At 43.5% G+C, this 17269-nt stretch overlaps 1 protein-coding gene across 1 annotated transcript in view; it reads right to left on the reverse strand.

Annotated features, from left to right (window-relative positions):
- The window catches only part of Wipi1 (WD repeat domain, phosphoinositide interacting 1), a 29229-nt gene extending 11960 nt beyond the window's left edge, over positions 1–17269 (reverse strand). Inside the window, exons 1-4 of the mRNA XM_015504856.2 lie at positions 17096–17269; positions 12530–12612; positions 10983–11152; positions 6545–6641 (exon numbers count right to left, since the gene is read on the reverse strand). Coding sequence (XP_015360342.1) covers positions 6545–6641; positions 10983–11152; positions 12530–12612; positions 17096–17175 — 430 coding nt within the window. The 5' untranslated portion in view covers positions 17176–17269. The remainder of the gene's footprint in view (positions 1–6544; positions 6642–10982; positions 11153–12529; positions 12613–17095) is intronic.

Below are 17269 nucleotides of genomic sequence, written 5' to 3' on the forward strand. Positions count from 1 at the left end.
TCCAAGAAAGAATTCACAGAGGAAGAGCTCGTAATTTAATGCTGGCCATGTTCTCTCCCTGGCTAAGCAATCAGAATGCGGAATATTAAAAATGCTCTCCTTCACATTTTCTTACCTCAGGGCTCTGAAAAATCATCGACTTCTCTACCAATTCCATTCCCCTCTGGGTCTACATGAGAATTTAGTCATAACTGAAATAGAAGTTTCTATTACGAAAGGTCAGCATGTGTTAGCTTCTCGGCAAGAGATTAAATACAATGGGCCAGTAATTTCAAGTTTGAGGACAGGAGAGGCAAAGGGCCTATGTAGAAATTGTTTGTTTCTGAGTTGAGTGTCCCTCCTTGATAAGGGACCTGGCACCTGCAGGGTGGCAGTTATTGGAGCTTTGGGTCTGTGTAAAGATAGTGCCTTATCTTGGAAACAACTAAAAACAGAGGACATTCAGGATTTAGGATGCGTTGGCAATCTTCTAGAAGTGTCAACAGCTAATCAAACTTTGAAACTACATAATTCATTTTTATTTACAAGAGGATTCAAGGGTTGTGTGAGCCCCAAGAGCATTTAAATAAAGACTTTTTACAGCATTTATTTATTTACTTATTTTTTGATTCTGGGGATCAATTAAACCCAAGGCCTCTCTCAGGCTAGGAAAATGCTCTACCACTGAGCTACATCTCCACCCCCATCACAAAAATAATTTTAATTAACAGAGTTGTACATGGTAACAGTGAATTCAAGGAATTCCATAGAATCAAATCATCACTAGAATAGGAACATCATTAGGTTACGCAGGGGAGACATCTTTTTTATATGAATTTTAAAAGACCAGAGAGCTGACAAGTTAGTATGTTAAGTGGTCTTCTTATAAAATTTTAAGAAAAATTTTAGATCAGGCTGGGAAACTCCTTACCTAATCTGTCAGGAGAGGAGAGCAGAGAAAAACAAACACACACACATTAAGAATTGGAGTCGAGGTCATGTGTCCTGTTCCGGCTTTGCTGGATATGCAGCCAGGGCTGTGGTGTTATCACTCGCCACCCAGAACTGCAGGCGGAAAGTGGCGGGGCCCTGGCACCCTAACTATGTGTTTGGCACTGTTTCCACCCCCTTGTCTGTATAAGGTCACTCCTGGCCCTGGTCTTAGAGGCAGGCGGTCACTCACACCTTTCCAGTTTTGCTCTGGGAACCCCAACTCCCCTCCCCTTCTGAGTTCATTGCAATTCAGTGTGATTTCAAGGACAGCTGGGCAGGTGGAAGGGAACCTGGCCCTATGGGATCAGCACCATCCTCCCTCCCTCTCTCACAGGGCCAGGGAGGAGCAACAGAAGAGAGGCTGAGATAGAATGTGGCAACCATGGAAGGACTGAGCACCACACTCAAGAGTTAAGATCTCGCAAATGCAGTGAATAATAACAGGGCTTCTGGGCACATGTTTGGGAAAAAAAAAAAAAACAAAACAGTGTTAAAATTGCAGTGAGCTACTACCACTTGCCGTCCACCAGGATGGCTGGAATAAAAGAGACAGGTAATAAATGCTGGCAAGGAGATGGCAAGATTGCAAGCTTGTACACTGCCGGTGGAAATGTAACAGGGGCAGTGCTTTGGAAGGCCTAGGAGTTCCTCAGAAGTTGAGCATGGGATTATCCTGTGACCAGGAAATTATATATTTTTATATATATATATATCTCCAAGAGGAAACATTATGTTAAAGAGATAGAAGCGATTCACAAAAGACCATATACTGTATGACCCTGCAGTCATGAAATGTCTAGGACACGTAAATCTATAGCGACAGAAACTAAACTGGGGTTGCCTACGGTTGGGGGAATGTAGGCTGATAGCTAAGAGGGACAGGTTTTCTTTTGGGGAGTAACAAAAATGTTCTAAAATTAATTGTGATAGTAGTTACATAATTCTATGAAAAGGCTAAAAGTTATTACATTGTGCACTTTAAATGGACAGATTCTATAGCATGTGATTATATATTGATAGTTATTTTTTTAACCTTTTTTGGTTATCCCCAGTACTGGAGATGGAACCCAGACTTTGCACATGATAGGCAAGTGCGCTACCATTGAGCTGCGCCCCCAGCCCAGGTTTTGTTCTTGTTATTTTAAAAAAGGCACCATTCTCAAAATACTGATCCAGCAGAGACAGGCCTGACACCTTTCTGCCAGGTATGACTCTGGTGAGGCATTTGTGGGCCTCTCGGCTCTGTTTCCTATCTGACATGAGGGGGCTCCAGCGACGGAGGTCTTTCCCGCCTTAACATTCCAAGTTGCCAAGCCTTCCTTTATTTACTTGCCCCGCCTCTGAAAATATGGAGCACATCCTTGATGCAGTGAGAGCTAGGAGGTCTTTAAACAGAAGCACTGGACAAACACTTCCGGCTGTCCTTCAGAATTTTAGGTTAAGATATAAATATCCTGGAAAGGAAGAAAAGCTTAAGCATTTTTAGGTGACTTGGAACTTTCTGCAGAATGAGATGAACAAGTGTAGAATGAGGTGAAGCTAGATGAGGGACATCCTTTGTCCCTTTCTTGTTAGTACCTGACAAGAAAGGGACAAAGGATAACAGCTAGGGAAGGTACATTCTGACATGTACCACCTGCTTGACAGCTGAGCCTCTGGGCTTGCATCTCTGCCAACCTATTTGAAATTAGAAGGATCCTGCACACAGGGCCTTGCGGGCTTAATGAGGGTCCCCAGAAATGCTTAACATGAGCTCCATTTCCTGTGATCCAAGTTTCAGAAAATCCAATCAGCTACCCAGATGCCTTTTCTATCTTGAGAAGCACCCAAGGCACACAGGCAAACCTGCTTCAGGCCCAGCTATTACCATGCTTCAGTCTTCCGTTTTTGTCACAGTGTCAACAAAGCCTTTTTTAGAAAGAAAGTGGGCTATTTCTTCAATATTATTTTATAACATAATAGTGATGGTGCAGCAAATTTGTAATGCCCAGAAAGTATGGAGAGGAAAAAACAATCATCCATTATTCTAAACTCAGGCTTTTTGCTCCTCTCAGCATCGGAACACATTTTCTTCTCGTTGTTTTTCTATGCGTGAATGAGGTTTTGCTGTGGCTTTTGACTTGCTTTAGACTTGACACACATTTTTTGTAAATCATTGTCATCTGTAATTTCACTGAAATTGTTTGGCTGTAATTCTTCCACAGCTGGAAAAGAAGGGCCTGCTATCAATTCCAGAATCAATGACATCATAGACTAGAATTAGAAAGAACCCTGTGATCCTCACTTATTCTCACCCTGGTATTTAGGGTATTACATGTCGAACTTCGGCAACTCAGAGGGAACCGATTTATAAAATGCAGTTCCCTCTGAGTTGATTAATGCCTCAGAAGATGCTTTTCAGGGCTGGGGATGTAGCTCAGTGGTACAGTGCGTGCTTAGCATGCATGAGACCCTGGGTTGAATCCCTGGCACCACACGGGCACCCACGCACACAAATGCTTTCCAGTTTCCAAAAATAGAAAGGAGAGAAATCTGTGCACCGCATACATTCTATGCTACTCAAAACAGAGCTCTTTACACTACTGTGTTACCATTTGCAGAAAGTGGACTTGCTAGGGAATCGACCACAACTCTGATCTATGATCACATTGCTGTGTGATAGCGAAGGCTCCCTTTGACGTTCTGGGAAAGGTGGTCAGGTGTGTGACTTCCCCATCCCGAGTTCTACAGCTGGCAGGATTTTCATGGAGATTTCCACCCCTGACTGCTTAGGGTATGGACTGCTGTGCTAGCAGGAAATTAACTCTGAGCCCCGTCTGGACAAACTCTTTAGAGGAAACAGCCTGCAATCTTTGACACAACAGGAATGGACATGACACAAACACAGACAGAAGGAAGGAAATTTACAGGCTTGCTAGATACCAAGCATGAAGCAACAGGGGAACTCTAGGTCTAGCTTAGCTGTAGTTCACTAGATGAAAAATTTTTTTCATACATTCAGAATTTGTGTGCTAAAGCTAATTACACAAGTGATTCTGTTCTCCTTCTGTACTCAGTAAGGATTTATAAATCCAGAGCCTGACTTTCCATCTCATATTCTTGTTCAGAAAATAAACTGGAGAATGAGAACACAAAGGGGACTCTGAGGATTTTAGACTCATGGCTTTGATGGCTTGGAGACCTCTGAAGGTTCCCAAGCGAGGAACTGGTCATGTCACTGAAGCTTTGGCCTTCATGGGGGCTGTTCTATGGGACGAGGGGGGACAGTGAGGGAGCCTAGATGACCAGTCACGTGGACACGCCACTTGCCTTGGCTCTGTCACATATGACCTCAGTTAATCTTCCCCATGTCACTCTGTGGGCTACAAAATGATCATCTCATTTTACTGAAGTAGGAAGGGAGCTTAGTTGGAGCCAAGGTGATAATTACAAATTTGGGATTGGAAAAGGGTCTTGGGCCATCACTCCAGAGAACATCAGAGGAATAAAAGATCCCATTTCGGTCAACCTGAGCCTGGTCTTTCTGGAGGAAATGCTTGCTCTGTGCCTGGATCCTTTTATAATGTTTATCCAAAATCAAGAAAATGCTTCCCATCACTTCTAATTTTCCCGAAGGTAAAAATTATTCCTTTTATAAGCAATTTCTCTCTAACAAGAAACAGAAATAACCCCAAGCTTATAATCCTTATTTTCTCCCTGTTTTGCCTCACCACAAAATGTAAGGCAATCAACCAGTTTTCTGAGCTTAGGATAAACAAGTACAGTTGTGCACCGTGTAAGGACTTTTCCATCCATGATGGCCCCCTAAATGACGGGGTGCAGCACACGCCCATGTGTCATGGGCTGCACTACACAGGCTTATGCAAGTACATGCTGGGGTGTCCACACAACACCGGACTCACCTAGTGGCACGTTTCCTCAGAACACATCCCCAGCGTTAAGTGACACATGCTGTACATTTGATTAAAAATAAGACCAAATGGGGAAGAACTTCCCTTTTTGCGGGGGCTGGGGGACTTGCCTCTGTGCTGAAGGAGCCCTGCTTCTGGCCTGAATGGCCAAGTGTGGGACAGGTGTGAGGCAGGAAGTGGATTAACTGCGCCCAACCTACCGCTCATCAAGGACACCGAGAGCACACCCATCAGGGCCCAGCTCAGGCCACCCCTGGGAGCTCGGCTTGGACAAGCGAGCCTCTCATGCCACAGGTAGGACACATCGTCCCATCTGCTGTCACACCCTACAGTTAAACACCAAAGGCCACGAGGGCCCCGCTCGTACTGGCCTGGGATAGCCTCTCGGGGAACTAGTGCCAGCTAGGTTTTGGGTTCCCAGTGGACGGCTGCCATATCTGCACCTGTTGGTACCCATGCTGCAGAACATCTGCAAAAAACCACTTTTCCAGATGTTTCAGCCCTTCATTCTTAAAACAGAAACCATCACAACCTCTCCTTCCCTTTTGCGAACTTTGTTTCAAAGTCATTATCTCATAGAACTTTAAAACAGCCTCAGTGTTATGAAGGGCGTGGGGGGTGCTGCTCAGTGGTAAAGCACATGCTTAGCCTGTGTGAGGCCTGAGCACCCCCTCACCCCCTGCAAAGTCCTGAGGTCCACAGCAAAGGGCCAGACATAACTGACATGAAGAGGAAGAAAGGAAGTACTGTAAATATTCACTGTACAGAGGCTGCACTGGTCACTTCAGCAATCACTGCCCCATTTAAAAGGCTCTGATGATGCTGTGGATGGCTCTTATCATCCTATCTTACAGAGAAGGAAACCAAGGCTCTTAAAGTCCAGGTCATAGAGCCACGTGGATCTTGAAATGGGTCGAATATTAAAGAATTAGGAAGACACAGTAAAGGGAAGCAGTCACTTAATGGTACTAAGTTGGAATACAATGTATAAGTATTAACCTGAGTCCTAAGATACATAGATTGCCCTCAGGTGGTGATTCTCCACCCCCAAAAAGAATTTTTTTTTTTTCTGTTCACTTCTAGCTCGACAGATTTATACATATTATCATCTGCTCTTTCAATCTAACAAATCCTAATTATTCCCAGTCTTAAATACCAGAAATGTATTAAACAGTGTTAAATCCTGAGAATTTAGTTAAATCTGAAATCCTAGCATTATTACCCAAGTCAGAGAGCTCTTTGTAATGTACTAAATGTCTTTCTCCTAGTCACACACACACACACCAAGTCAAAACCTGCCTCTAATTATTACACCTACTCTGTAATGAATGAACGCAAACAGTGGGGGTAAACACCTTTGAACATCAGGCACGCAAAATCTCCTACGTGTTACCTTACATGCCTCGGCCCATTTGCTAACACAGGTCCCAGATGAAAGGTGCTTCCTTTGGGCTGCAGTGATAGGCCCCACACTCCTCTTGCAGGACGCACAGCCTCACGCAATTTGAATCTGCAGCCATTAAGATGAAACTTCAAGGTAAACACCACTAAGACTTAGGAAGTCTACGGGGTGTTCAGGTTTTCAGTCTAGGTAGAAAACACAGCTTAGGAAAGAAGATTGCCCATGAGCTGGGGGCTTTGGTCTCACGGTTAGATCTCACCTGTTGGGTTTGCAGGAATATCCAGGAGGGTCTTCAACAGCTTCATATCTTTAATGTTGTGTATATAAATGGACTCCTCCAGACACACCAGCAGCCTCTGTAATCACACAGACCCATCAATCTCCCACACCAGTTCCTTGTAAAAGGCCCCCAAATCCACATCAAATGCTTCTCCTCCTTATGAGTCCTAACTTGAGTCTATGCGTAAAGGAGAAAGAATTTTGATGATGCCTTTTGAAGATTATGTTTATGTATTTACATGCACACGCACGCATGCGCACACACACACACACACACACACACACACACCATTATCCATTGGAACAGAAACTTAAACTATAAGATCCTAAGAAATTTTATTTAGAAACTGGGTTTTCTCCTTCCATCCTTTGGTATTTCCCTTTAGAACGGGGATATCTGTACACTTGAGTAAAATCCTTTTTTCACTTAAGACAATTTTGGGTAACCACCTCCATTCTTGTCCCCACTTGACAGGATGACTTTCAATAATGGTAACAAAGTTCTCCCTCTTACACAAACGAGGATTTCTTTGCGCTTTCTGTATAGCCAAAATCTCACCCCTCTGCAAATTCATGTGGAATATCCCGAATGCAAAAAATTTGAATGTGCCAGTAAAGTTTGACCTCTAGTGCTACAGACTTTCAGATTTAGGGGCATTTTAGATTTTGGATTTTCAGATTAGGGATGAACAACCAGCAAAGCCTATGCCCATATTTCAAAATCTGAATAACTCTGAAACACTTCTGGTCCCAAGCATTTTGCATAAGGGATGCTTGACCTCTAATTACCAGCTCTGCCTCCTTTCCACTTAAACTCTCCTCTTGAACCACCTCTGGGCCATTCCCTGAGCCCTGGTAAAGGGAACTGATGAATCCCTAGGCCCTCACCTTGAGGGCCCCTCCTGAGCCCCAACCCCAGGGCTCCCCTGGGCTCAGCCCCACCCTCAGGCACTCTCCATTCCTTTCCTCTTCAGATGCTAGCTGGTCAGGTTCAGCATCTCTTCCCAACCGTGGTGCTCTGCTTTGGGGAATGTGATGTGATCTGGGTGCAGGTGCAGGTGTTGGGGCTGGGGAGGGGGTGCAGAGAAGGCAGCTTCCCTGATCGGAGCAGCTGCCTCTGCCCCACACAGGCCTGACTTGGCTCCCCAGGCTGGAGCTTCTCAGGCTTGGTTGAGGACCAGAATCCCTCAAGGAGCGAGCCCTGGACTCTCCCCTGGAGGTTCCAGTTTGGGGCATCTCTAAAGGAGTACCCCAGGTGATTATGAGGCTCAGCCAGTTTTGAGAACCACTGTTCTCAGCCAGTTCCTTTGATTCCAAGAACATCAGTTACCTAAAAATACTGCAGAAATGTGGCAGGCTCTCCTCCCAGGAAGCCTCTTCACAGATCAGAAAAATGGAGACTGTTGACTTTAACCAGGCAGAAAAATAAAGTTCAAACATTTTTTCTATTTTAATTAAGACCTCAGACTGAGTGCTGAGAGGTAAAAATACCTTTAACAGGGTCTCAACACTGATGACAAATATTAGTATTTCTCCGTGAATATTTAGTCTCTGATTTACCCAATGTCTTTGCCAGTCACCAGCCTAGGCCCTGGAGTGCCTGATATTACTCTATGGCTGTTTAGGTCCTGAGGTTCCTACTGTCTTCCTCCAGCTCCGCCTAGCCCCGCAGGGGTCCCCAGGACAGCAGGGCCCAACAGCACCCTGCTGGCAGCCCCTCCCACGAGCTCCAACAGCACCATCTGCTCTGTGTCCCACTCAGCTGAATTTCAGGTCACCCCCCACGCTGGCTGCAGACAAGAATAAAAAGGGAGAGAAGCAGACAGAAGCTCGGGAGGAGGAGGCATTTAGCTGCGCGAGAGCAACTGAGGTTGAACCCAGCCTGGTAACTGTATTCTTAACCATCTCAACCAGAACTCAGCCAGTCTCAGCAGAACCAGGGCCTTGTTTCAGCTCGGCCCATTACTCTAACTTCCATCTACTTTTTTACATTTTATATATAATCACTCCTATTTATTTATTTATTTATTTTGTTATCAGGGATTCAACTTGGGCACTTGACCACTGAGCCACACCCCCAGCCCTATTTTATATTTTATTTAGAGACAGGGTCTCACAGAGTTGCTTAGGGTCTCACTTTTGTTGAGGCTGCTTTGAACTCTTGATCCTCCTGTCTCGGCTTCCTGAGTGACTGGGATTACAGGTGTGCACCACCACATCAAAAAGAACTCCTTTTTATAAATTAAGAAAAGTTTACAGAATTTACCTTTGAGCACCAGAGACTTAGCCTCAAAGGCTTCGGTCTGATCAATCTGTAGTTGAATAGCAGGGAGCAGATGGTCAAGGAATTGTAAAAGTTTGTGTTTCTAAATATATCTTGTTTATTGTCTTTATTCTGTAAATACATTTTCCAGTTAAATACAAGGGGAAATAATACCAACTAAAAATGAAACACAATTCCTAAGTATTTTTTTCTTTCTTTATATTTAGAGGAAAATGGGGATTTTATTTCCTTATAACTCCTATGCACATCTGTAATTTCCCCTGGTGTTGTAGGACTGTGTGCCTGAAGATGCCGGAGTGGGCTGACTACTGCAGGACAGACACACCAACTTCCCCCTTTTCATTTCGCTTGGGTGGTATCTCTGCAGGTGCCCCCCACCCCCACCCCCCGCCCAACCTGGCAAGAAGAGGCTGCAGCCCTGAACTGCCCAAGCCAAAGTTAAGTTCCAAATCTGGACGTTTTAAGAAATGCAAACCTTAAACACTTTCCAGATCTGCTTCAGCTAATTTCCTTAGGAGAAGAAATGCTCAAGGAAGGATGACCGGTAGGTCTGGCTGTCCTTGAGCCTCGTGCTGGGCGCTTTCCTGTTCCCCAGATGATGAGGGATAAGAGCCTGAAGTTGACAAGTACTTTACTGAGCAGAGGCTGGTGCCTAAAGGTTGACAGATACTTGAACAATCCTTCCTTGTCCCGTTTGCTAATGAAAATACCAGGGAGGAAGAGAGAAATCATACAAGTAAATACAAGACATACTATTTGAAGGTTCTGATCTTTATAGAACATTTGACTAAGCAGTCTCAAAAAGATAGTTAGGTGCAAAAAAAGAAAAAAGAAAAAGCCACTACTTTTAAATACTGGCCACTACTCTGTGCAAAAGTAAAAAATTTTGCAATAAAACTTAACATGCTACTAACAGATCTAAGAGAAAGCACTGGAGCCAAGAATTCTGCTTCAAAGCCTTCAAGTAGAAAACTTGCAAATTTCCTTTCCCTCCCTTGTTGAAGCCTGCACTTCTTTTCTTCTTCACATCTGCTACTCTTCCCTGAAAAGCCCCCATCTTCCATTTCTCAGGCCATCTTTACCACCCTGCTTCCTATGGACTTCAGTGGAAAGATAATCAGTCACAATAGCTGGTTGACTCAAAGCCACAATCTCTTCCTTCTCAGAAACTCAGGAAAGCACCTCATTTGTCTCATTGTTAAAAAAAAAAAAATTAATCAGCACTTAATAGTTTAGATGCAAAGAATGAAAAAACATTGTCCTCAATGAATGCCGCCATCTCCCTTTTCCTGGGTACTTCATTGAACACATAGCTCTGAAAACTTACACAAAGGGTCTCTTTATTTATTTATTTAATAGTCATTCAGGAAACAGATACTTAGGAACCCTTTTCTTCCAAGTCTTTCAGCAGTGAATTAAAATACCATGGGCCCCTCATAGGATATAAAGTCAGTAATTCCAAGGAAAATTTATTAATATCCCAATTAACAAGAATTGATATTTTAAAGGGGATATAGTACATATTTGAGATAAGAATAGTCCGACCTTCAACAAAGAAAACACTAAAAGAAAATATCTTTAAGGGTCAGTTGGAGAAGGGAAAATGGGAACAAAACTGGCCCACCAGGAAAGCCCATGCAGATGGCCAAGGAGGGGGATCACATTGACTGGCTGCAGCGCTAACCCAGGAGGACCATGCTTCACACAGACATCTCGTCTTCAGAGGCTTGGCTACCATCTGCAATGAATGCCACTATCTAGGGCCAAGACCAGAAGAGTCATTCCTCTGGCTTAAGGTGTCCCTGTGGCTGCTCATTAGACAGACCCGAGCCAGAGTTCTGACCCATCCTTACTGGTGTCCAGCCTGCACCCAGGGGAAGGTGCACCTAGCCAGCCAGTGGCCAACACTGGCTGAGAGAGAACAGGAGCCAGTAAAGACGAGGGAAGACACATCACTAAAACCAGCACATGGAGTAGGCACTCTTCACGCTGCCCACTATGACACCAGGCTGCGTGTTAAAACCCTCTCTAGTGGTGTGTGTTTCAAAGACAGTCCTCTTTGAAGATGTTCAACATTTCTTTGGCTCCAGTGAGCAGAAGCCTCAAAAGCCTGAGGAATTTATGGCCTCCTTACCTGCCGGTTCAGTTTTATGGACAAGATGTTGCTGGAGTAGCTGTAATTACAGATCTCTGTGCCCTTCTTGAAGTGATACACATTCATCTGCCGGGGTTTCGTGTGACTGACCACCACCACCAGGCTGCTGGAGAAGAGGCGCTCCACAATGTACACGTCAGGGATTTCATCTGGGAGGGAAAGCAGTGGCAAGGCCTCAGGATGGCTCGCTACACTGGGCACAGTGTATGCAGGGTCACTAATGGGCTTGAGGTCTTGCTGACTGGGTGCCCTCGGTCAGCACATACTTACAGTGACCCACCTCCCCCAAGGGAGTTTTAACCATGTCCCAAGGCAGCGCTTCTAGTCCTTTCCTTAAATATCTACAGCAAAGAAGACACTAGTGACTGGGTCACAAACTCAGGATCTCCAGAGCTACTTCGGGTGTGGTGTACACAGTGGTATCACCTCTCCAGGCCCAAGGGCTCCACTGTTTGCTCCATAAAGTACATTTGGGAGGTTGGGACAATCTCAATCTATCCTTGCCCTGTGAAGGTTTTGAAGGAGTGATTACCTGGAAGTCCCTATATTCAGAGTTCTTCTTGTCCTGCTAGAGGGATACCACTCTTGGGAGCTGGGACAGTAACACAGTTAATTATGTACCCTCTCCCCATTGTGCTGTGCTGTCCCTCCCTCTCTAGAATCCCTAGCCTATTGAAAAACACCTGGAAATGAGTATTATGATCAGGAAAGTACTACTGTTCTCAAGAGTAAGGTAGGTCAGTAAGCCTTCTGAGCACCTACAGGTAAGGTCTCGGTGTCTTTCTGAGACCACCTGGTCACATGTGTGCCTTGCTTGCGCTTGGGCAAGTCCCATAGGGAACAATATGAGGTGCATACAGAGCAAAATATTCACAAAAATGGTTTGTTAGAAATAACTTCTTAGAAATAAATTAGGAACCCAAAATATCATTTACTAAATCATTTTCTTCCCAGGAAACTGAAAGGCTGTGTATTCTTCACTATCATGATGGTATTCAGAATTACCCAGAGAAGACCAGAGAGTCATATCAATAAGCTGCATTATTTTTAATATTCACTAGAAATAATTCAGCATCTAATATGGGCCATGTAAATAGGATAGTGTTGCTTTATTGAAGCAAATGAAATTCCACCCTGATTGAATGGGATCAACATTCTGCAGTGCCAATAAAACATCGGGAAAGAAGTCACAAGTGACCTTTGGGTTTGACAATTAAAAAAATGGATGACTGTGCATACAAGTATATGGAAAAGTGTCAGCAATTTGATTTCAAATGAAGGATCTCTTAATCAAGAAAGCAAATGTTACTTAAGCTAGTGCAAAATTTTAATAAGAGCTTCCTCGGGCTTTTTTTTTTTTTTTAAAGCAAGTGGATGCAGGCCTGCAAAATACTGACTCCTTAAGTTTGATGATTAAAGGAGTGAAAATCAGAAGGCTGAAGATTAAAGTCTAGAGAGAGGATTTGGTGTCCCTGAGATCATTCTCTCTCTTCCCCTCCCCCCACCGCTCTCTCACACACACTTACTGCTTCCATGGACTTGGTCCAGTTGCTCCACAGAACTCAAAGAAAACAGCTTGTAGCCAGCTTTGGTTCCAATTGCTAGGGATCTGGGGAAGATAATGACAGCGTGGGAATTACAACAGATACTGTATTCCAACCACAGATCCATCTGAAAAATAGATACCCCTTTCTCCCTAGGCTCAGAAGATGCAGGTAAACATCCATCTTCAGGGGCTCAGATCCTCTGTAACTTTCTAAATGGCAAAACACACTGTGGCAGGCAGTCAGGTACAGTAAAAGGAAAAAAAGATCAAAAGCCATATGTGTGTGTGTGTGTGTGTGTGTGTGTGTGTGTATGTATGTGTGTGTATATATATCACTAGATTCTGCATCTATATGTGTATATATATTATATATGATATATATGTGTATGTATAATATATATATATAAATGGTGTAGAGATAGAAACTGCCTGGGCTTTGTCATTGAAGTTTGGAACTTATCAGAGATGACATTTGCCCAGCTGGGCAGGTACAGGAGAGATGGAATGTTTAAGACTATTCATAATAGCTCCCCTTGCAACACATTTAAGGGGTCTTCTTGTTGTTTGAGACACACTTTACCAAGAGGTACATTATTTTTTAATGACATTTTTGTTTTTGCATTTTAAAAAGAAACATATGTGCCTAGTAGAGTAGATCATTGGTAGGTAAAATTGTATAGATGCCTCCTTTTATCAGTTGCCAAGAAAACATCCCTGATAAAGTATATAAAGTACTTTATAAACTTATAAACTCAATTGGGGAGCTTAACTGAATTTTATTTTTTTAAGTTCAAGTACTCATGTGCAGCCAGGGTTGAGAACTCTCCTTTGTGCTAGGTACTATAAAGCTATTATTATAACTAACAAATAAAATAAAAACTAAATACCTATCTAGTTCAATGTGGGCTTAAAAAAAAGAAAAGAAAGAAAAATCTAGTTTTCTTAATTTTCTACTTTTCAACTGGTGGATGAAAGCAAGGTGTGATTTCAGATTTTCCTGTTCTCATGACAAGAGCAAAACAGGTTAACTTTGTCCAGCTCCTGGGAATCCCCACCCAGCTCTCTCCCTCTGTGCTCTCAGCATTGCATGGATGACCAGACACTTGCACAGAACAAACTCAGAATAAGCAGCCTGACCCTGGACACTTCCGTCCTCAGAAGGTGGGATGTCAGAATTGAAATGGACCTTAAAATAGTTTAGTCCAACTCCTTCATTTTCAAACAAATATATGCAACGGTGAGATTCGTCCTTCCCAGGGACACAAACATTAAAATAAGACACGTACAAGCCTGGGTGCCAAGGCTCTGGTTTCACCATCTTAAAAAAGAGGTCACATGATTTTTCCCTGGAATTTTTTTTTCCCCTATCCAAACATTAGCTCTTTCCTGAGACACAGGGACAGGTGATTACAGTCAACTTTTGATCAACAAGGTAGCTGGTTCTTTCCTGTAGCCCTCCCTATCACCGACCTGTTGAGTAGCTAAAATGGTATCTAAATATTTGCATGACAGCAGTAGTACAGTTAGAAGTGGAGACTGGTGTCCAGAACCGCAGACAAACAGAACTGTAAAAAAGTGAGGAGCCAGGTGCAGTGACACTCCCCTGTAGTTCCAGTGCTCAGAAGGCTGCAGGTAGAAGGATCGAAAGTTTGAAGCCAGTTTCTGCAACTTAGGGATACCCTGTCTCAAAATAAAAAATTTAAAAGTGGGAGATGGAGCTCAGGGCTAAAATGTGCCTGGATTCTATCTCCAGTACCAGAAAAAGCAAGCAAGTGAAGAATATCTTAGAACTTGAAAATATATTCTCTAAAGATTACTAAATTTTCTTCACTTAAGTTTTTGCACCTACATATAGACACATTTAGTTGCAAGCTAAGGTTTGTAAAGATTGTAAAGAAAAATAAAATACTGTAACTAGAGTCTTATAAAATAATAATTAATTAAATTAATTAAAAGATTTATTTATTTATTTATTTATTTATTGGTGGTGCTGGGGATTGAAGCCGGAGCCTTATGCATGCAAGGCAAGCATTCTACCAACTAAGCTTTACCCCCCAGCCCAAGATTTAGTGACTTTTAAAGTAATTTTCAAAATGTAAGCCCTGATCCTGGAACTGAAGAATTTTGGTTTGTTTTGGTTTTTGAGACAAGGTCTTGCCATATTGCCCGTGCTGGTCTCAAACTTGTCAGCTCTAATGATCCTCTCACTTCAGTCTCTGGAGTGGCTGGGACTACAAGCATGTAATACTGTGTCTGGCTCAGAATAATTTTATACATAAGAAAATGTCAGAGTGATCACTATTATGTTTTAATGTCTACTGAGACTCGGAATCAAGAAATTCAGACTTAGACCTTATTTATCCATAAGACCTTTTAATAGAAACAAAATTCTTTTTTCCCCAATATTGAAAAATTGATATTTGACAACTTCTGAATTAATGTAAATGACAATGACTTTCATATATAGTAATTCAAAATATTTTCACTAAGCACCAAGTTGAACAGAGAAACAAAATTCTAATCACTGTTCATAGGAATGGAGTTTGGGGCAAATACATATCACTAATCAAATTTAAAAATATATCCGAGGTATATAACATAGTGCCAAGCACAAAGTTGGAACATAGGACACTGGTAAGGATTGGTTCTCTGTACCCAGCTTTTCTAGACATACTGGACTCCAAACTCAGCCTATATTTATAGAAAAAGACACATTGACATCTCTGAATACATTCAGTAAGGGGCTTGACTTATTTTAAAATCCAATGTCATACCTTCCGTGGCTCAAATTGACTGTGTGACAAGGACTTTTATTTATAGGTGAGACAGAGATGCCCAGCAGAGTCTTCATCCAAGAAAAGACGACTGACAGTAGGAACTAAGGAAGTTAATTTTCAAAGCACCCTACAGTTTTGAAAATAACATTCAGATCCAATTGCTATAGAAAGCTGGAACTGACTCTAGAATTATTTAATAACTTCAGCAAATAACTGTATATATTTTTTCAAATCTAATAATATCACAATGCAGAATTTGGAATATTTACTACTTAGAAGTAAACTAACTGCTTTCCTTAACCTGTGTTTAATTGAGAAGAAAAACATCACCCAGGCATTTCAACAGACACACTCTCTTGCAAAATATTTCTTACAAAACTTAAGAATTTTATCTGTTCTATCATGTGGGTTTCAACCCATGTGCAGATCTTAAAAACAGTTCAGTAGATTGCAAGCAGCTTAAAAAAAAAGACATGAAAAATACCAGAGGGTATTGCACATAATATTTGCAAATATTTTACTATATGGGTATTGGGAGATGTTCTAATATGTGATTTTTATTGTGGGTTGTGGTCAAAAAAAAAAGCTTGAAAGCCATTCATCTAATCAAGCTGTCAAGCTACTTGATTACACATACAGTTTTTTTTCAAACAAAGGCATATTGTTCAGTACAGGGTATTTTTAAACAAACACAAAGGGAAAGGCAACCAGGGCTGCTTATGGTACTCGATGGCCTTAATTACACCACTGAATGTTCAATATTAGCATAGCTCAGCTAGTCCCCTGACTCCAGACAAGGAACACAACAGAAACTGGTACAGCAGGAAGTGGGAAACAGGGAAGTGGCCATCCCTGCCTGATCTGCCTGATGCTCTGGGTGCACATTCCAAAGAGATTATTCCATATGGTCCCCAGGACTGCTGCCGGGAAAAGAAGGAAAGAAACAGGCCTTTGCTTCTAAGACAACCCTGCATATGCCTGAAGCGCAGTTCAGTAATCCCCAGTTCTGTGACCAAAGTCCAAAAGTGAACACCAAAGTGAAACATTAAAAATCTACTCCAAAGCAACAGGCTGGAGCTCCAGCTTCCGGGAGAGAAAGCAGTCAGGGCCCAGGAAAGGGCCCCTGGACTCCCAGAGGGGATTCTGCGTGGCTGGCTGGGCAATGGGAAAACAATCAGAGAAATGAAAAGGTTTCTTACATCTAAAGTGGCCAGGAAAGATGCTCTGCTCTGGGGCTGGCCTGGCCGCAGGGATAGGCTGCCTCTTAGTATGAGGCCCTGCCCAGATGCCACGTTGAGATGCTCAAGGACAAATGGGAAAGTTTTTCCTGTACTCCCATCTTCCTGGGCCCTAACTACATCGTTTCGGGTTAACTTGCGACTTTCCCCTCTACTTCCATCTCCTTTGTTTTGGATACTGCCCCTCCTTCTCAGAACCCCACACTTAGGTCACTAGCTTTCCCACCGCCCTGTCCTCCTCACCCCCCATATCCCGAGGCCTCCTCAGCTCCACTCCCTTTGCTCACTTCCTCCCTTCATCCTCTCCAGCCTCTCGGCAGGCGGGGGTGTCACAGTGGATCAAACCCCACCGAGGGAGTAGGCCAACAGGACCCCGACCCCTGCGATGCCACAGCTGGCTGTCCTGCCGAGGCCCTCTGGCTGGCAAGCCCGCGCCTCTCTCGCCACCGGTCGCGTTCTGGACACCACCCTTAGGTCGCTCGCTGCGTTCAGTTTCCCACTTCCCCGGCAGGGGCTGGCGCCGCAGCTTACGTGCAGTCTTGGTTGAAAGAGAAGCAGCTGAGCGCCGCCTCGACCCCGCCTGGGGGCACGTCCATGGCCTCGGCCTCCATCGGGGGCTCGACCCGGGAAGCCGTAGCTNACCGAGCAGCTGACTGGGCGGGGCTCTTCCGTCAGCCACCATTGGCCATGAGCCCAGGCCGCGGC

The sequence above is a fragment of the Marmota marmota genome, unplaced genomic scaffold, assembly GCF_001458135.2.
Source record: "Marmota marmota marmota unplaced genomic scaffold, marMar, whole genome shotgun sequence".
Lineage (NCBI taxonomy): Eukaryota > Metazoa > Chordata > Mammalia > Rodentia > Sciuridae > Marmota > Marmota marmota.